Source organism: Hipposideros armiger, unplaced genomic scaffold (assembly GCF_001890085.2).
Source record: "Hipposideros armiger isolate ML-2016 unplaced genomic scaffold, ASM189008v1 scaffold_685, whole genome shotgun sequence".
Lineage (NCBI taxonomy): Eukaryota > Metazoa > Chordata > Mammalia > Chiroptera > Hipposideridae > Hipposideros > Hipposideros armiger.
The window spans coordinates 105,294-124,487 of record NW_017732035.1 but is presented as its reverse complement, the minus strand read 5'-3'; the positions used below and the strand labels follow the sequence as shown (position 1 = coordinate 124,487).

General features: G+C 59.0%; 2 protein-coding genes across 4 annotated transcripts in view; both read left to right on the top strand.

Annotated features, from left to right (window-relative positions):
- GCK (glucokinase) overlaps positions 1-13,074 on the top strand; it is a 17,344-nt gene extending 4,270 nt beyond the window's left edge. The window contains exons 2-10 of one of the 3 annotated variants that reach the window (XM_019626558.1): positions 5,930-6,092; positions 6,521-6,675; positions 7,341-7,460; positions 8,221-8,316; positions 8,492-8,591; positions 10,146-10,329; positions 11,179-11,334; positions 11,654-11,887; positions 12,134-13,074. In XM_019626558.1, coding sequence (XP_019482103.1) covers positions 5,930-6,092; positions 6,521-6,675; positions 7,341-7,460; positions 8,221-8,316; positions 8,492-8,591; positions 10,146-10,329; positions 11,179-11,334; positions 11,654-11,887; positions 12,134-12,278 — 1,353 coding nt within the window. In that variant the 3' untranslated portion in view covers positions 12,279-13,074. Of the gene's footprint in view, positions 1-5,929; positions 6,168-6,520; positions 6,676-7,340; positions 7,461-8,220; positions 8,317-8,491; positions 8,592-10,145; positions 10,330-11,178; positions 11,335-11,653; positions 11,888-12,133 lie in introns of all 3 variants that reach the window. The other 2 variants (XM_019626557.1, XM_019626556.1) reach the window with 2 other exon arrangements.
- A 1,618-nt stretch (positions 13,075-14,692) lies between these two features.
- MYL7 (myosin light chain 7) lies at positions 14,693-16,874 on the top strand. Its single transcript, XM_019626559.1, has 7 exons — positions 14,693-14,881; positions 15,081-15,194; positions 15,351-15,426; positions 15,696-15,800; positions 16,062-16,140; positions 16,264-16,312; positions 16,713-16,874. Exons 1-7 carry the CDS (start codon positions 14,708-14,710, stop codon positions 16,812-16,814), a joined length of 699 nt encoding a protein of 232 aa, XP_019482104.1. The 5' UTR covers positions 14,693-14,707; the 3' UTR covers positions 16,815-16,874.
- The last annotated feature ends 2,320 nt before the right edge of the window (positions 16,875-19,194 follow it).

The following is a 19,194-nucleotide window of genomic DNA, read 5'->3' as shown; positions in this document are numbered from 1 at the left end:
TCAGCATCTTAGCTGTGGAGGGCAGTGTCACTGGCCCTCATATGTGGGATCCGAACCGGGGCCCTCTGGCGTCCCAAGCCAGCTCTTAACCATCACGCCACTCGGCCAGCCCTTATTGGTCTTTTTAAAGAACTGGGTTTGGGGTTTGTTAATCACATTTACTGTTGTTTTGTGTGTTTTCTTTATAATTCTTTTCTGCTTTTATCATTATTATTCCTTTATTCTAATTTTCCTTAGGTTTCCTTTATCTTTTGTGTGTTGGGGTTTCTTAGCATCTTCAGAGGATGCTCTGCTCAATAATTGTCTATTCATCTTGTCATACGTGCATTTAAAGGCTAAATGTCCCTGCGACGACTGCTCTGGCTGTGAGCCATACTTCTTGTTTGGTGCACTCATGGTTATTCATCTATAAAGGGTCTGTAATCCAACTCAGACTCCCCATTCAGCCCAAGTGACACTTACAACCGCCCCATTTGCTAGGTGTGCCTTCTGCGCGAGTCAAGTTCGAGCCACTCCAAATACCTGCGTTTCTCCAAACGCTTCTGACGTTGACCTGCTGGCCCCTCTATCTGGAATGTCCCTCTCTACCTGGCCTCCCCTCACGCCCCAAGGGCTGCAGGAAGGAGTCTAAAGAAACCCTGGCCTCGGCCTCCAGAAGCCCATCCACCTCTTCCATGTTCCCCGAGGAGTCTAGCTTGTCCGGGATCCATCTGTGTAGCTCTTTGCTTGTCTCTTCTGCAGGACTGTAAGCTCCTTGAGAACTAAAATCTAGTCACTCTCATACTCTCAGACGGAGCACAAACCAGGTTCTCAAACATGAAATCAAACAGTGACCCAAACCCCCTTTAACCTCTGTGTTTGGTCACTGATGCCAACATTCTGAGTATTAATTAGGACACACTTAATTTCTGTAACCAATACACCAAAACAGGACATGGGTCTACCTAGTGGAACTGTGCGAGTTGCTCATGAAACAGTCAGGTGTGAGCAGCCCGGAGCTTCTCCACACAGTGACCCAGGAACCCAGGCATCTTAGTTCACGCTCCGCTGCCACACACAGCCTCGCCGTCACCTGTGCACAGCCCACAGGAAGACAAGGACAAGCAGAAGAGCAGCTCTCTTCTTAAAGGCCCGGCCTGGAAACGTGTACATGCTTCTGCTCACGTCCCACGGATACAGCTCATGGAAAGGAGGCTGTGGTTACCGTGAGCCCCGTGTGCTCTGCTGTTTCCCGCCTCATCTCCCCTGTGCCTCTGTCCCTGACTTACGGGTCACACTGTGTGACACCCTCCCACCACCAGGCCCTGGCTGGCACCTGCACAAGGGTGCAGCCATCTCCCGTCCCTTGTGCTGTAAGCAAACCTTGCAACCCCGTGCTGGTCTCCAGGAGCCCTTGCCCCTGTGCAGGGAGCGCCCACACCGGTGTCCAGCTGGTGCCGACGGCTAGCAGGCCAGTGGTGGGGGGAGACTGGCCCTCTGGCGTCCCTGGCCCCAGACCCAATTTCTTTCCCTCTAGAATATGGAGTCTGGCGATTTGACCCATTTAACTTTGAACCTCCACCTTTCAGAGTCTGGGCCTCGGAGCCTCTGCACATAAGTAGCAGATAAGACCCAAATTTTTTTTTAAACTTGATTTTTAAATACAACTCCATCGATACACATTCATGGCAGAAAAGTGTAGAAAATACAGATAAGCAAAAAGGAAAATGAAATCACTCATATTCCCAGCATCGGAGCAATTCCTGTTACTGTTTAGCTATATTTCCTCCCTTATGCATATTATATATAAGACAAAACTGCATCATCTTATATTTTACAACTGGTTTTCTGTCTGTGCTGGTCATCTATTGCTGTGTAAAAAATTACCTCAGCAGTTAGTGGCTTGAGATAACCAACCTTCATTATCTCACAGTTTCTGTGGGTCAGGGAACAGGAGAGGCACAGCTGGGCTCAGGCCTAGCTCCCCTGGGCCTCAGCACTACTGGTGCTGGTTGGAGATGCCCATTGGCAGGAGGCCTCCGTGCTTCTTGCTGGATCAGAGTGTCCTCACAGCATGGCAGCGGCTTCCCCCAGAGTAAAGAACCCAAGAAAGAATGAGGCAGAAGCCTCAAAAGTCACACTCCATCATTTCAGCAGGGGCGGGAACCAGGCGGGGCCAAATACAGAGGTGGGGCTCACGGGGCCTCTTGGAAGGTACACACCACGCTCCGTACACAGTATGTCATGGGCCTGCCACGTGTCCAGTTGCAGCCTGGCTCCTGTGCTCCTGGGCCCTTGGGTGGCTATGTACACACAGGGTGACCCTAGGCCTGTGTGAAAAGGATCCTCTCTCCACCAACCCCAGGCCTGCGGTAAGCATCCTGGGAGAGCCAGGGTAGGGGAGCCCCTGAGAACCACAGTCACTGGGCAGGCCGGCTCTCCCGCCCGCCAAGGCCAGGCCACCAGCAGCCTGTCAGGTGGCGGTAGGTGTGGCGTTGCCTGGAGGCTGGGGGGTTACTCAGGCAGGAGACACCCCCCCCCCACCCCATGCTTGCCTGCAGCATGAGCTCTGAGGATGTGCCCTATGACCTCCTGGTGGGCAGGCGGGGCTACAGCACCAGACAGGGACATGGGAACTGGCTCTATCTGTGCTTTGTTCTCCCAAGGCCTTATTTGAGGTCCCAGGAGGCCTCTTGGGGTGCTCAGGCAAGTCCTTTAAGCCTGGAGGCTTGAGGGGACCCAGTAGGTGGGAGCACCCTCCTTTCCATGTTTCATGCTGACAAAGGTGGCATCTGCAGCCCAGAGGCCCCTGAAGAAGGGGCTTGAGCCCAGGGAGGACACTCCCCAGGGCGAGAGGTCCGGTCAGCCTGTGGATGCCTGCAGCCAGGGAACCTTCCAGCACACTTCCCCAACCCGTGCCTCCTGGGAACAGGGACTTGCACATGTGTGTGAGTGCAGAGAAGTGGAGGGCATCCCACCGTCCTGTGGCGTGGACAGTGGGGGGACCTTGAGTGCCTGGCTTGAGGGCACATGACAGGGTCTCCCCCGAAGGACCCTCACTGCCCAGGGACAGGATCCCCCACCCCACACACCCTGCCCAAAGCGGGCAGCCTCCCACAGCCCCAGCAAGAATGCAGACCTATTGTTACAGAAATCCCGTCAGAAACCCAGATTTTTCTGTACTAGTGTCTCTGTGTAAGTGTCAGCAGCAAACTTAAGTGCTGAGACTCTCGTACAGGACCAGTCAGACCCACAGGCAGCTACAACCTTGTTCACCCAGCGAGTGGAACCACATCCTAGTGAAGGTCCCCTCTGCCACTGCCCTCATGCTCAGACATCCTCAGGAGGCTCTGTCCTGTGATGACCTAGAGGCTGTGTCCCACAGTGTCCTGGCATCAGCGTCAAGGCCGGCTAGTGGCCATGGGGTATCCCTGAGTCTGCACTGTGCCAACTCATGTGCTTATGCAACTCTGCTGAACAGATTCTTAGGAGAGAAACTGCTAGATTAAAATTAAATGTCGACAGCACTCCAGGTTGCCCTCTGACCAGGTGGCTGGACTGCATGTGGTCTCTAGGTCCCACAGAGGGGACTTTCAGGCCTTCACCTACAGTCGGTGGCCTTGCCACATAGCGTGAAGCCTTTGGCCCAGGGTCCATGATGAGTCCAAGCACATGGCCACAGATGGGCTTCCACGACAGCAGGGCCTGTGGGCTGGGCCTCTGCAGAACCTGCCTCGTGTTTGTTTAGAGTCCATGGGTGGTGTCATCAGTCTCTGTGAATGTTTCTGTCTCGGGGACATGCCACTCAGGGACCTCTGACAACAGCCCTCATGCATGTGGCTTAGGGTATGACTTCCAGAGCCTGTCCTCCGTGAGAAGACAGGCAGGCGTGCTCACGTGCAGGGGTGTGACGCATGCAGCTCGGTAGAGCACTCAGCTCAGTGCCTGGCATGTCGTCCGTGTGAAAGTGTGTGACAAGGACAGAGGACGCAGCATGCTGTGCGTGGGCCTGTGGACAGCTGGCTGTCCAGAGCTGCACACGGCGCCTGCTCAGCACACACTTCTGTTTGCTTCTGTGCCTTTTGTCATAGAATGCCAGCCCCACCCCTTTGTGACCTTCCCTGGGTTTATATATATATATTTTTTAATTTAAAGATTTTTATTGGGGAATTGGGGGGATGGAAACAGCACTGGGGAATTGGGGGAAGGGGAACAGACAAGTTGCTGTCGTTTTGTTCTTCAGTCTAGTTGTGGAGGACGTTGCTTCACTGGCCCAAGTTGGCACCATCATTGCCCTCTTCCCGGGCCAGGCAGATCAGTCGCCGGCTTCTGGACGGCTGTTCACTGCGGCTGCTGGCCACTCACACTGGCTGCTGGCTATACACACGGTAGTCCATGGCAACCCACTGCCACAGGGGCTGCAGCCTACGCCGTCGCCGGTGACTCCCAGCAGCCCAGCTCCAGGTTGAGCTGTAGTTCAGCATCTTAGCTGTGGAGGGCAGTGTCACTGGCCCTCATATGTGGGATCCGAACTGGGGCCCTCTGGCGTCCCAAGCCAGCTCTTAACCATCGCGCCACTCGGCCGGCCCCTCCTGGATTTATCTTTTAAGTGGTGTGGCCTCCAAAAGAGATGAGTTTCCTAAGTTAGGATCTGTATCCATTAGGAATGCTTTGGGCTGCAGGACACCGAAAACCCTAACTGTGGCTTCCGTAATTAGTGTGTGTGCCCATAGCCAGCACATGGGGGTCAGTGGCCCAGGGCTGGCTCAGCCCTCGGTGATGTCATCAGGGCTGGGCTCCTCGTGCCCCTTCTCTGCCTTCCATAGTTGGCTGACAGCGCTTCCCTTCAGCTTTGACTCCTCATGCTTGAGGACAGCTGCTGCAGTGCCGGCCATCACACCTGCACACAGCTGTGAACAAACTTAAAGGGGCACTGACCTTCCCAGAAGGCCCTCTCCTGCTAAAAGGGGGCTTCCCTTCACCTGTCATTGGCCAGAACTGGGCCACATTTCCAACTCTAAACCAAATCACCTTCGAAAGGGGGAAGGACAGCTGTGCCTGGCTTAGTCCAATCACTGGCGTTCCCCGGGCCTGGAGAGGGGCTGCCTTCCTTTAATGTGCTAACCCCTCCCCAGCAAAGTGGCTGTGTTCCCCCTGGCTGGATTCAGAGGTGTCCGCCCTGAGCCCACATGGAAGACTGAAGCCAGGGTGTAGTATTTGTGACAAGTAGACCCACCATTTTTATCAGAGTAGCTTTGCCTTCCTTTTTGGTCCAAATATGCAGTGAACCAAAGTGGCCTTCTCTGCAGGAACTTGCACTACTGTGCAAGGGGAACGGGGAGCCACTCGCAGAGTCACTGCAAGGTCCCGCTCACTGCGGGGACAACCTGGAACAGGAGCTGTGCTCTCGAGGGGCGAGCAGCCGTTCCACCAGAAGGTTCCAGGGGAGGCCACACCCAGGCCAACCGGACTCCCAGGAAAGATGGCGTTGGTGTGCACAGGTCCCGGCAGGACAAGGACCCCCCGCGGCCTCAGAGCCTTGCACACTACTGACCGCGGCTGCGACCCAGCCGTCGCCTCTGACGGGCGCCGCCTTGACTGTCCCCGAGCACTTGGCAGCGATCCTGGAGGTGGAATGGCCGGATCTCGCCGTCCACAGGGATGCCGGCTGCCTTCGCCCTGCAGACAGGCCGTGCAGTCCCCTGGCTAGCGCCTTCTCCTCACCACCTCCTCACCGGGAGCCCACGTCAGCCCTGGGCCCCTCGCCCTTCCCCGGCCCGGGCGCACTGGTGTGGGGCCGCTCTGGGAACCCTGCTGCTCGAATTTCTCAGCTGGTTTCAGCTGGTGGTTTGACACAATGTGTCGCCAGGGTCACCGGGCAAAGGACTGGCTCGGTGTCAGTGCCGCTCGCCCGGTGACGCTGCTCCCCCCCCCCCCCCCCCCCGCGCAGGCGGAGCAGATCCTGGCGGAGTTCCGGCTGCAGGACGAGGACTTGAAGAAGGTGATGCGGCGGATGCAGACGGAGATGGACCGGGGCCTGAGGCTGGAGACGCACGAGGAGGCCAGTGTGAAGATGCTGCCCACCTACGTGCGCTCCACCCCCGAAGGCTCAGGTGCCGCGCCGGGCAGCTCCTCCAGGGGGCGCTGTCCCCACCAGCTCCGCTCGGGTCCGGGAAGCGGGCGGATGGGTTGGTTCTCTCCCAGTTGCCCAGCCCTGGCCCCTGCAGGTTCCCCCTGGCCTCAGAAATGTGGCTGTTCCCATCTCACAATGAGAACGTGGCTCCGTGGTCCCTCCCCACACGCCCTGCCCCCGCCCTCGCCCCACACCCAGTCCTGAGTCTGGGCCATTTCACTAGTTTCCAGTTGGGCCCTGAGCTTGGGGTGACTCCAGTCCGTGGCAGTCGGTTCACCTATGGCCCCTTCCGCGGGCGGCGTCTGGCATCGAAGCCCCTTGTCCAGCTCCCGTCCCCCATGCCTTCCCCTCCTCCACTCCCTGTGGGCGGTGCCCCGGAGGCTGACACACTTCTCCCTGTGGCTGCAGAAGTCGGGGACTTCCTCTCCCTGGACCTGGGCGGCACCAACTTCAGGGTGATGCTGGTGAAGGTGGGCGAGGGCGAGGCTGGGCAGTGGAACGTGAAAACCAAGCACCAGATGTATTCCATCCCTGAAGATGCCATGACAGGCACCGCTGAGATGGTGAGCAGCTCAAAGCCACCCAGGGTCTCAGAGCTCAGCCAGTCCAGGGCGGCGGGGCCCACCTGTCCACAGGAGTTGGGGGAGCTGTGGGCAGGAGGGTCACGCAGCCTCAGAGGGCCCAGGGAGGCAGCTGAGAGGCCTGGGTGACTGCAGTTATAATGTCTGTCTGGCAGCAAGGCCACCCTGACTCCAGGGAGGACTCAGGAGCGGGTACAGAGCTAGAGTGGACCCTGGAGGGACATGCTGAGGCCAGTACCCAGACAGGCAGGGCTTCAAGGCAGCAGGGATGGTGTGGTGCCTCACCAGTCAATCCACAGGGCACTCAGCAATGCCCACTTCTGTGACAGGCCCACGTGAGTCTCAGTAGGGCTGGTCCTCAGTGGAGGCAGGGGTGGGTGGCCAAGACCCTGGGAGGCAGCAGAGGACAGTGGGTACTGGAGACAGGAGTCACAGTTATGGCCAGGGAGGTGTGTCTGTCCAAAGCCTGAGGCCAGACATCACTGTGACAGAGCACCACTGGGATGGGGACCAAGCCAGTCCTGGTGCTACCCTGTCTGGGGCTGTCATCAGCAGGACACGCAGCAGAGTCAGGAGCGGGAGCTGAGTGCAGGCCCTGGGGGTGGGGGTGGCCGCCGGCTCACCGCTGTGGCCCATGGCCCTTCCAGCTCTTCGACTATGTGTCCGAGTGCATCTCCGACTTCCTGGACAAGCATCACATGAAGCACAAGAAGCTGCCCTTGGGCTTCACCTTCTCCTTCCCCGTGAGGCACGAAGACATCGATAAGGTGGGGCTGGGCAGGGGTGGGCAGACGGGTAGGCGTGCACCCCAGAGAAGCCCCAGCCGCCCCACTTGGGAAAGAGCCTTGGATTGAAACTGTGGCTGTCACTTGCCTTCTGTGAGCCTGTGGGAATAATGTCAGCTGGCTCTTACTACTTGCCTGGGGCCCCCCATAACCCTGGGGGGTTGCACTATTATTCCCCGTTACAGGTTAGGACACCACAGTCGGCAACTTGCCCGCAATGGGAAGCAGTGGCACTATGGCTCCCGCACGCTTGCCAGTCATCGCTGTGCTATGCCACCATGGTGGGGGCTGAGGCGGCACTCTGCCTTCCAGCTGGCAAGCCAGCCGGGCACAGCTACACGCACATGCACGGCAGCTATACATAGACACACAAGTCAGTTATGTACACATCTTAGTCGTACATACATGCACGCATCAGTTACACATACATGTGTGACATGAGACCTCTGGATCAGAGGAAGCAGCTCAGGACTCAGCACAGCAGCAGCACATCATGCTGGCTTTTCCAGCCCTGTCCCCACAGTGCACCGAGTGCCACTGGGTGCTGTCACCTGCAGTAGGTGCGCTGCAGGAGACATCCCATGAGGCTGCCCCCTCTGGACTGCATCCTGACATTGGAACGTCATCTCTGGGCTCTACCAGGCAAACGTCCTCAAGGTGGCTGGGGCAGACCTGTGTCCAATACCTGTCAGAGCTGTGAGTTCAGTTAGCTCCCCCCCACCGCCCCCCACTGTCCCCTCAGGGCATTCTTCTCAACTGGACCAAGGGTTTCAAGGCCTCCGGAGCAGAAGGCAACAACATCGTGGGGCTTCTACGAGATGCCATCAAGCGCAGAGGGGTGAGTGGCGCCTGCCCCAGGCTGCGCTGGCCCCCCTCAGGCCAGGATGCCAGGGAGGGCCTTCTGGGTGTCCCCCCACGGAGGGGTCTTGGCTCGTGTCTCGGGGCTGGACCAGCCCAGAGCAGGCTGATGAGACTCCCGGCCCCATCAGCGTAGCCTCTGTGCCTCTTGGCAGGACTTTGAGATGGATGTGGTGGCGATGGTGAATGACACCGTGGCCACGATGATCTCCTGCTACTACGAAGACCGCCGGTGCGAGGTTGGCATGATTGTGGGTAAGGACGCAAGGCCCCTGGTGCAGAGCAGGCCATGTGGGGTCTCTGCCCGAGGAGTGAGGCCACAATGTGAGCCTTGGAAGGCCGTCAGAGCCGGGCCTGTGCACCAGGCACTTGCCCCAGAGGTCCTGGGGCCCGGGCGGTCCAGGGGAGCTGCCGGAGTGCCCTGTATGCACAAGCTCTTTACTGGAAGGAAGCGTTTACACGCCTGCTAGTCCCTGCATCAGATGGCACAGCAGCTGTACGCTCCCCACCTCTGTCCCATCAAGATGTAATTAGCAGACCTCATCTGCTAAATTGACCAAGCTGGACAGGTATGTCCAAGTGGAAGAGGATAAGCAAAAGTAGCGTTACCTCTTCCTGGATGCCCCTACCAAGCACAGGGATGGCAACTACCTGGCAAGGAGGTGCGCTGGCCCTAGGGGCCTTTCCATGCGCACCCAGGAGCCATCACATCGGAGGGCAGTCCGCTGAGCACAGGCGCGTGTGTTGTCTGCTTACCCAGGCAGTCATGTGCCTCCATGGACCCTTCAGAGCCAGCCCTGGGCGTCGTCTGTCTGTGTTCTTAGCCGTCTCCAACTGTGTGGTGTGCACCAAGCGGCAGCCACACCTCCCGTTGTCTCTGCTTGTTTACTCCCATTCATTCTCACCTTTCAGAAGCCCAGCTGTCTTATAGTCCGTCACCCACGCAGGACTTCAGGGCCCTGGCGTGCTCCCCTCACTCTCTCCTCCAGAGCTCAGGGCCACCGACTTAGGGTAGCTCCCTGAGATGCCCCGACCCTCGGGGACACCCCTCCTGGAGCAGAGATGACAGAGGGCAGCCTGTGGTGACACCTGCCCCTCATTCCCTCTTGGTTACTCAGCTCAGAGCTTAAAAAATATGTTTATGATAATTACCAAGATCTAAAAATTGGGAGAATTCACATCAAAGTCTGGATTTCTGTTTCTTGCCACAGAAAGTTGGAATGCCTGGCACCACTGGTCTCCGATCCTGCCAGGAAGCCCCACTGGCCAGCTCTGAGCTGCTGTCCCTGATGGCTTTAGGGGCGTGCAGCCAAGCAGTCACACTCAGGGTGGTGCCCTGTTGTCAGCGTTTCGGAACGCTTAATAATTTATGAACATGTGTACATGTTCGGCACCCCACACATTCCCTGGCCAGTCCCACTTGCAGTCGTGCATGTGCTGCTCCCAGGGCACATACTACGCCTTACTTATGTCAGGCTGCCCCTCAAAAACAGGGCCCCGGACAGAGAAGCTCAAACACATGCATAGAAAAGTGCCAGAAAATTAGGGTGGGGCAGAGACAAAATCATAACATTTCCACACCCATCTCTAGATGGCAAAGTAGTCGTTTCCCTAAGTCCCCCCAACCACTCGATAATGGGAGTAGGAGGTGTTGCCAACCCCTCTTGGGGAGGTGGGTGCAAACCAGGTCTGGGCACTCGGCAGAGCCTTCCCACAGTGCTGAGGGTGAAGGGCTGAAGGAAGTGGGGCCTCAGGGCCGCAGGGGCTCCTGCAAGTCGTCCGCAGTGGGCCTGATGCTGTGTCCAACAGGCACTGGCTGTAACGCCTGCTACATGGAGGAGATGCACAACGTGGAGCTGGTGGAAGGGGACGAGGGCCGCATGTGCGTCAACACGGAGTGGGGTGCCTTCGGGGACGCCGGTGAGCTGGACGAGTTTCTGCTGGAGTACGACCGAATGGTGGACGAGAGCTCGCTGAACCCTGGCCAGCAGCTGTAAGGACCCCTGGCACATCCTGCTGGCGCAGACGGGGCCGGCCATGCGGATAATGGGCTTGTTTCTAAACGGGTCTGGGGAAAAGCAAGCTGATGGTCCCTTGTACGCTGGCTGTCTCCTCCTCCAGCTCACGCACGTGTTGCGCCCCTCTGAACAGCGAACAGTCAGATGTGGGCATCAGTCCTCAGAGAGGGTCTGAGATAGATAAGGCAGGACCTCCCATTCCTATAGGCACAGGAGGGCCCCAAGCTGCCCCTAGCCAGTTATCTGGGTTTAACCCGAAGTTCCGACGTGCCCACGTTCCCACAATGGTTATAGCAGTTTGTGGGATGCTGCGGGTTCGCAGGACACAGCTTGAGAACCAGCCCTTTCAGAGCTCCTGGGGGAATCGTGGCTGTCCCCTACCAGCTCCGCTGCACCCAGCTACTGTCACATCAGCTTTGTCTCTGGCTCTCAGAATCCTCTGCTGGGTGGGTAGTAACGTGCTACAAGATGAAACGCGAAGTCTCACAGCAGGCACCAGCGTGCCAGGGCCGGCATTCCAGGGTGCAGGGCCCAGGTGCCCCAGACTGGTCAGCAGCCCCTCTGAGCCTTAAGTTCCCCAACTGTGACTGGGCAATGAGAACAGCACCCCATCACATAGCTGTGGGAGGACCCAAGTGGCCTCAGCGCAGTACCCATCACAGGGAAGTCTCAGAGGGACTGGACCGAGGCCCCGAGTCCAGCCGGGCGCTGTAACGCCCCAGGGTTGGCAAGGGGTGGCCGAGACGGGGGCGGCGATGAGGCCCTGGCCTCCGCCCGCGCCAGGGGACGTCCCTGCGGGGATGACTCGGCCGCCTTTTGTCCAGGTACGAGAAGCTCATCGGCGGCAAGTACATGGGCGAACTGGTGCGGCTCGTGCTGCTGAAGCTGGTGGACGAGAACCTGCTCTTCCACGGGGAGGCCTCGGAGCAGCTGCGCACGCGCGGCGCCTTCGAGACACGCTTCGTCTCGCAGGTGGAGAGGTGCGCGGGGGCGCGGGGGACAGGGTTGGTCTCTGGTCCCCAGAGGTGCGTCCCCTCCGTGGCTCCCCCGCCCCCGCGGTGGACATCGGCTCACTTCATCCATGCAAAAGCCCGGAGGCGCGACGGTGTCGTCCGCGGTAGTGCGGAGGCCCTGGGCGTGGAGGAGGCATGCCCGGGGTCTGCCGGCCTCTGGCGGAGGCCGGTCCGCTCCTCCCAGCCCAGGGCCCGAGCCCCGGGCGCTCTGCGTGGGTGAGGTGGGCAGGTGCTGGCCGAGGCGCGACCCTCCAGCGACGCCCACCGTCCTGCCCCTGCCCCGCAGTGACTCGGGCGACCGCAAGCAGATCTACAACATCCTGAGCACGCTGGGGCTGAGGCCCTCGGCCACCGACTGCGACATCGTGCGCCGCGCCTGCGAGAGCGTGTCCACGCGCGCCGCGCACATGTGCGCCGCGGGGCTGGCGGGCGTCATCAACCGCATGCGGGAGAGCCGCAGTGAGGACGTGATGCGCATCACGGTGGGCGTGGACGGCTCGGTGTACAAGCTGCACCCCAGGTGAGCGGGGGCGCCGCCGGGGGCCAGCCCCGCTGAGGCCTGAGGGCAGCGCCCGGGCCTCGAGGGGACGCGGACTCGTCCCAGGTCCCAGGGCTTCTTACCTCCTCTTCCCGCCTCCGCCGGCGCACGGGGAGGGGCCCCTAGGCTTACCCTCAGCGCTCGGTAAGGGCTCCCGGAGGGTGGGCCTGGGGAGGCCGGCGGGGAGCCGAGACGCGGGATGGCAGCCCTGCTCGCCCCCACCCCCAGCTTCAAGGAGCGCTTCCATGCCAGCGTGCGCAGGCTGACGCCCAGCTGCGAGATCACCTTCATCCAGTCGGAGGAGGGCAGCGGCCGGGGCGCGGCTCTGGTCTCCGCCGTGGCCTGTAAGAAGGCCTGCATGCTGGGCCAGTGACGACAGCGGCCTAGAGGCGAGGAGGAGGCTGTGGCCATCGCGATACCTGAGCTCCAGGGGTCAGCGCTTCCCACAGGTGCACTCATTCCGGTCCGCCTCCCATTCCCGCTGCCACCTGGACATGGGGCAAGGGCAGCGGGGAAGGAGGGTGCCCCCGGGGCAGGCCAGGTCTTCCTGAGTCAGCTGGTGGGACAGCCCTAGGGCCCTAACTGTGTTGGGGGCTGAGATGAACAGGAACGGAGACCCCAGAGCCTTTCTGCCAGAATCAACCCCCTAGAAGGGAGTCGCTCGCTCAGGACTTTGTTGCATCTCTGCATGGCTGCATCTTGGAGCTTTCAGCCTGGGTCAGCCATGCCCACTCCCACTCCGCTCAGGGAGGGGGTGCCCTCTGGACCATGCTGTGGCCTGGCTTCCCTGGGAACTCAGCCCACATGGAGAGGCAGCCCCAGGGACCTGGCCAGACCTAGGCCTGGGCTCCACAAGGGGCAGGGCTGCTGACCACCCAGGCCTGGGAGTGGGGGAGTGAAATCGGAGGGGACTGGCCTAGTGTGGAGGCTGCGGTACTAGAGGTCTGAAGACAGCGGCCTTTTCCCTTCCATGCTGCCTTCCCTGAGTGGTTTGGGGTTCTGGGACGGATCCTCACAGGAGGCACAAGAGACAAGAGAGCCCAAAGCCACAGCCAGGAAGAGGAGGGGCTGCCACACACTGACCCAGCAGAACTGAGCACACCCCAAGTGACTACCCAGGCCTCTCCTCAGCAGACCTCCATGTGCAACACCAACCTCTTCAAACCCAACCTGGGACTGTGTGGGTTTTTTTAATTAAAAGTTTTAAAAGTTTAGACCTTGGTCTTGTCCACCATTCTTTGACCTCTGTGCATAAGGACTAGGGGACAGCATGTAGACGCGGCCACATTGCACAGACACTCTGCAGGCCTACGAGCACCTGGCCAGCTATGTCAGGAGTATGGAGAGTGACAGACCAGGCTGTAGGAATGGGGTGGCATTTGGGTGATGTCGGTGGGTCCCGGACTTACCCAGCCTCCACCCACCGGTGGGATTTGGGGCGTGGATGCACTAGTATCTAACATCGAAGCAGCTCTGTGGTCCTGGGAGCCCTAGGGAGTGCCCAGGAAGGGGGGGGGCTAGTCTCAGGGGCTGGCCCTGCTCCAGGTCAGGCTCAGCAGGGGTCCCTCCATGCGTGTTGGGATACAAGAAGACAGGTGATTTCTGAGGTCTTTCTGGGTACTCCTGGGTCAAAAGCCTGTTTCGAGTTAGCCAAGCCTGGGGCCTAATGCCATCTTACACAGAAAGCCAGTGACATACAAACACATACTTGTCTGAATTTAACATGCACTCACTTTTCAGTGAGAAATGACTTGTTTCATTCAGAACTGAACCCAAAGTTGTGTTTTGGAGCAGGCTATTCCCCTTCAGATGTCTTGGTTCTCCTGTGTCTCCCACGGAATTACTCCTGATCTTTAGTCCTCTCCAGTCTAAATTATGCACCAGCAGCTCTGCCAGCCAGCTAGCGTCTGATTCTGTCATTGTCCCACTAATGTTCTCAGGTTGCATTGTTGCCCGCTGGGTCTCATTGTAATACAAATTACTTCCTAGTTGCCCTTATCTTACAGTTTAGGGCATTGTGGCGATTTTTAAAAATCCTCTGTGTGGGTAGGTTATCCTATGAATTTAATTTCTGAAGCATAGAAGAGGTATCATAAAAGACTTGTACAAAAGGGACATCAGGTCTGCTGTTCTGGGCTGAGAACCACTGCTCCTTCAGCTGGGCTGTCTGCATTGTCACCCCACCCAGCAAGGGGACAGCCAGGGGCCCACTCCTTGTGCTTTGAAAGTCCCCGGCTTCCCATGTCTTCTGTATGCTGTGCCCTCTAGGAGCTGGATGCACAGCAGAAGGGCGCCCAGTCCCCTCATTCAGCATTGAGCCCCTCACCAGGGGCTTGGGACCCACAATCAGGGGAGTCCAAGGAAATGTTTGGGGTCCAGGCAGTGCTCCAGCTCCAAAAGCCTCATATGCAGGCTCTGTTTGGGGTCCCAGCCAGCTCAGGGCTGCCTGCTGCCCTTTGGTCAGGGGCCAAAAGCCAGGGCCAAGTGTCTTCACCCGAAGCTCTGGGAATTCCTGGTGTTCTCAGGCCAGAGACCACCCTCTGGGCCACCCACTGCCCTCCCAAGCCCAGTGGAGCCCCAGGCCAGCCCTCCCCCAGCTGTCCTCTTGAATTGGGCAGGTTCTGTGCGGGGCCTACAGGAGGGACAGTCAGATGGAGGTGAGGGGGGGCCCTCATTCAGCACTTTGAGTGGTGAGGGCTGAGAGGCCGCTCTCCTCTCTGCTCTGGGGAGGCCTTGTGCCCCATGCTGCCCAGTTGGGTGGACACCAGATGTTACACATTATATGTCAGAGGCCTAAAGGTCATGAGGAATGTGGATGGAATCCACTTGGGGCCCTATCCTCCCCCAGCCCAGGCAGGGGCTGCCAAGTTTGGGTCTGTCCTCTCGTCCTTTCCTTATTTGGTGCTCCAGGTGATAAGGCTGACACATAAAGGGGGCTGTGGGCCCCTCACGGCAACCAGGCTGCCAGAGACGATGGTGAGTGCCAGGTCGGGTGACTGGAGGGCCGCCTTTGGGGTTGGGAAGCATAGTGGCTTCTGAGCCGCGGGGCCTGTGGTGATAGTCTCCAGGGTAGGAAGAGGACCTGACACAGCCTTCCTGGGAATGCTCTGGGGTGCACGTGGGGGCATCTTCGGGGAGCCCTGGAGAGGACCCCTGCCCACCCACAGTGTTGCAGGCCAGCAGGAAGGCGGGGACCCGGGGCAAGGCCGCGGCCACCAAGCAGGCCCAACGAGGCTCTTCCAACGTCTTTTCCATGTTCGAGCAAGCCCAGATCCAGGAGTTCAAAGAAGTGAGTGCCCTACACCCAGTAGCACCCCCGCCCCCATACCCCTCTCTCCTTTGTAGGTCGGTGGTCCTGGCCACTACCCTTGCCCCTCTTACCACCTCCCACCTTCACTGGGGAGGGGGGCTGCTCCCACCTGGAGACTGTTCCCCCACTTCACAGGCCTTCAGCTGCATTGACCAGAACCGTGATGGCATCATCTGCAAGTCAGACCTTCGGGAGACCTACTCCCAGCTCGGTGAGTCCACCACCTCCCACCAGCCCCGGTTCCCGCAAGGGACCCTGCCCGAGCTGCTGGGCTGCAGAGGGCCTGCTGAGGCGACAGGCCTTGTCCCTTCTCCCACCCTTCACACCGCCCTCCCCTGCTGTCACGCCTCCCTTCTGCTTCACCGCCCCACCCACAGCGGCCTCTGACTCTGTCCCCTGTGGTTCCGAATGAGGGGCGGGAAGCCTGAACCCTGCTGGGATCACCTCTGAGTCCCTGTGTCCACCTCATGCTCCCCCCAGGGAAGGTGAGTGTCCCAGAAGAGGAGCTGGACGCCATGCTGCAGGAGGGGAAGGGCCCCATCAACTTCACCGTCTTCCTCACGCTCTTCGGAGAGAAGCTCAACGGTGAGCCTGGGGCAGGTCTGGACACCCCTGGCCGGGCAGCGAGCTTGAACCCAACCTGGGCCCCGCCTGGACCCCACCTGGGCCCCGCCTGCCTTTGCCCACTCAGATATGGGGCCCACTCCTGCATTCCAGGCCCACAGGCACTAGTCACCCCAAGTCCCAACGTGGTGTTGGAAAACGTGCCTTCAGCCTCCACTCCCAAATCCCAAATCCCAAATCCCAGCGTCCTGGTCATGCTCACCTGCTCCCTCGGCCTCCCAGGGACAGACCCCGAGGAAGCCATCCTGAGCGCTTTCCGGATGTTTGACCCCAGTGGCAAGGGTGTGGTGAACAAAGACGAGTAAGTGTCAGCTGGCCGTGCAAGGACGCTGTACCGAAGCAGGCGAGGCGGGGAGGCCCCTTGGGGGTGGCTGTGTGGACCCTGGGGGCCTTCATTCCCCTCCCCACTGTTCCCACCCCCCAGGTTCAAGCAGCTTCTCCTGACCCAGGCAGACAAGTTCTCACTGGCTGAGGTAAGGGGTCCTGGCTCCTTCGTGGGGCGCTCATCCCGCAGGGCCCTGGGGGGCTCTCGGAGGCGTAGAGCCCAGCTCTCCGGAGGAGGCAGTGGAGCCAAAAAGGGAGGAGAGTGTGCCCAGCTGGCAGAGCTGTGTGTGCAAGAACCAACGAGGAGAGCCCAGGTTTTGTACCCAAGGGGGAGGTCGGCACAGAGAAGAGAGCGAGCGTTCCTGTGGCCACATTGTGCCCTTTGACTCATGGCCCCCTTTGGGGCCCCCATCCCCCAAGTCTGCCCAGAGTCAGACAACAGAAAAACATTAACTCAGAATTTAGGGTTTGGGCCTGAAAAGGCTAAGGACCACAGCGCAGCCCCAAGACAGAGTGAAGGGCCCCGGGCTCTCACAGTGCCTCCCCCAGGTGGAGCAGATGTTTGCGCTGACACCCATGGACCTGGCCGGGAACATCGACTACAAGTCCCTGTGCTACATCATCACCCACGGGGATGAGAAGGAGGAGTGAGCCGGGCTCAGCATGACTCGGCCATGCCGGCCCACCTCAATAAACGCTGTTTCCCATGAACCCTGCAGTGGTGGCCTGTGCGTGACAGACGAGGTGGGGGGGGCCCAGGGGAGCTGAGGGCTAGGAGCAGGGACCACTGTGAGAAGGAAGCAGGCCCTTCGCTGCCCCGTGACGGGTGAGGGCACTGAGGCCTGAGAGGGCAGCCATCTTGCCTCTGGGAGAGGAAACAGTGGGCTTTAGGAGCCCCTCACCAGGGCCCGCTCCAGCTGGGCTCAGCAACCTGAGGCCGCCTGTCGGGCGCTCAGCGGAGGTTCTGCCAGAGGCCCTGGGTCTCTGCCCTCCTGGGACCCCTGAACACACAGCCCCCATCTCTGCACACTGGCTCCAGTGGGCCTCCCTGCACACGTGTGTGGGGTGCTGGGCCCTGTCTGAAAGGCGCAGAGGAGCCCATTGGAAAACAGCCAGACTGCATCAGAAACGTAGGCAAAACCCATGACACCAAAGGAGGGGCAAGCTCAGGGACTGGCTGCAGGCCTGCCAAGGTGGGGGCTTCTCTGCAGAGGACTGTTAGTGTCCCCTCCCCCACCTCACCTGCAGAAACCAGGGGCTAGAGGGGTACATGCCCCCATCCTGGGTACTGGAAGGCAGCTGACCCTCCAGAGTCCCAAGTAGGGGGTGGGGGGCAGGGGACCGGCAGAGTCCTTCTCTGGACCGAATAGCTGAGTGGGAGCTCTGTGCGCCCTCCCACCCACCAGGCACCAAGGAGGGGCTGACCACACCCCTGTCCTGAGGCCCCCAGGAGACCAGGCATTTCCTGGGAGAGGTGCTGAGGTTTGATGTTTATCTGGGACTTGGCAATTCACTGACTACATTGAGACTAGAGGGTTGAAGCTCTCTTTCTACTGCTTATCAGTGAGAACAAAAGTCATGGAACTGCCTGAGAGGGTGCAGAGGCCCCATGAGGTGACCCCCAGTGGGTGGGTGGAGTTCCAGCACAAAGCTGCTTGCTGGACAGACTAATTTCACATAGTATGGGACAATTTTATAGTTCGAGCCCCAGCTGACAAAACTTGTGGACGACTCTGAAATGGACCAAAGAGGTCACAGCTGCCTTCAAAAGGGGGGTGTCTAGCACAACCCCAGACCATCTGCTTCTGTGGGATCCCTGCACCACCACCCCCATGGTCTTGGAGCTGGTCACAACTCTAAGTCGTAAAACTAACGTCAGGCCAGTGAGTGCAGGTGAACATTATCCCTCATGCCCAGGGAAGCACATGCCTCATGTCCCTTGGGAAGCACAGGGAATGTCCCCTCTCTGCGACTACTCTTTGAATCATCCTCTGATCCAGCCGTAACACCTGATTGGTTCACTCGTGAATTAATGAGTAGATAAAATCTTTTACTTTTTTTTATGTTTTTATGTTTGTTTGGAAGTCATGACTGCTTTCAAAGTGTTTCCCTTTCTCACTCTTGGGGTAGTTATCTGGTGCGGTTAATCCTTTCCGCAATAGAACTGCCCTTGTTAGTGTTAGTTTGGAGAAAACAGAGGCAGAGAATGTGTGTGTTTGAAACAAAAGAGAGGAACAGAGAGACAAGTGGAGAAGGGGACAGACCCTGAGCAGGTGTCCCAGCCTCTGGCCCTCCCTGGGACTATGTCCAGAACCTCCCAGGGCACCCTGGAGGGACTTCTGCCAGCTTTTGGCCCCTTCTCCTTCTCTGCCAGGAGCTCACGTCCAGTGGGAGGGATGCACAGAAAAACACCATCCCCTCCCAGGCCCTACCCAAACCCCTCCTGCTCACCCCCAGCACCCTGCAGAGCCTGGAAACAAAGGCAGGTGTCCCCGGCAGCAGCACAGGCCCCCCAGGGATGGAGGGGGCTGGCTGGAAATACAGAATCTGAGGAGACCCCCGGAGGGCCCTCGAGCCAGGGCTGGCCCACTGTGCTAGGTGAGATGGCCAGATGGCAGATGCAAATTAAAAATAAGCACAAGTTAATACTCCCAGTGCAAAAAACTTTTTCCTCCCTTTAGAAAATTTGTAAGCGCAAGTTCTTTCCCTACCTCTTTTTGTGTAAATCTGTTTAGAAGCTAAAGAAGTCTGTTGCAAGTTTTACAAGCCAGGAAAGCTCCTGAGGACATGGAGCCATCTCTGAAGGGAGGTCCCACCCATCTCCCAGCTTCCTGGGAGGCTGGAGCTGATCTTCCGGCCCAAGCCTAGCCCAGCGGTGAAGGTGTGAGAAGTCTGCTCTCCCTTCTGATCAAGGCAGTCAGTCTACCCAGGGGCCCCCAGCACAGCTGAGGCAGATGCTCTGACCCCCGCTCCCCCTGCAGGGCCAGCGTCTTTTCTTTTGGGCACAGCAGGGCTGGGCAGACCTGACTTC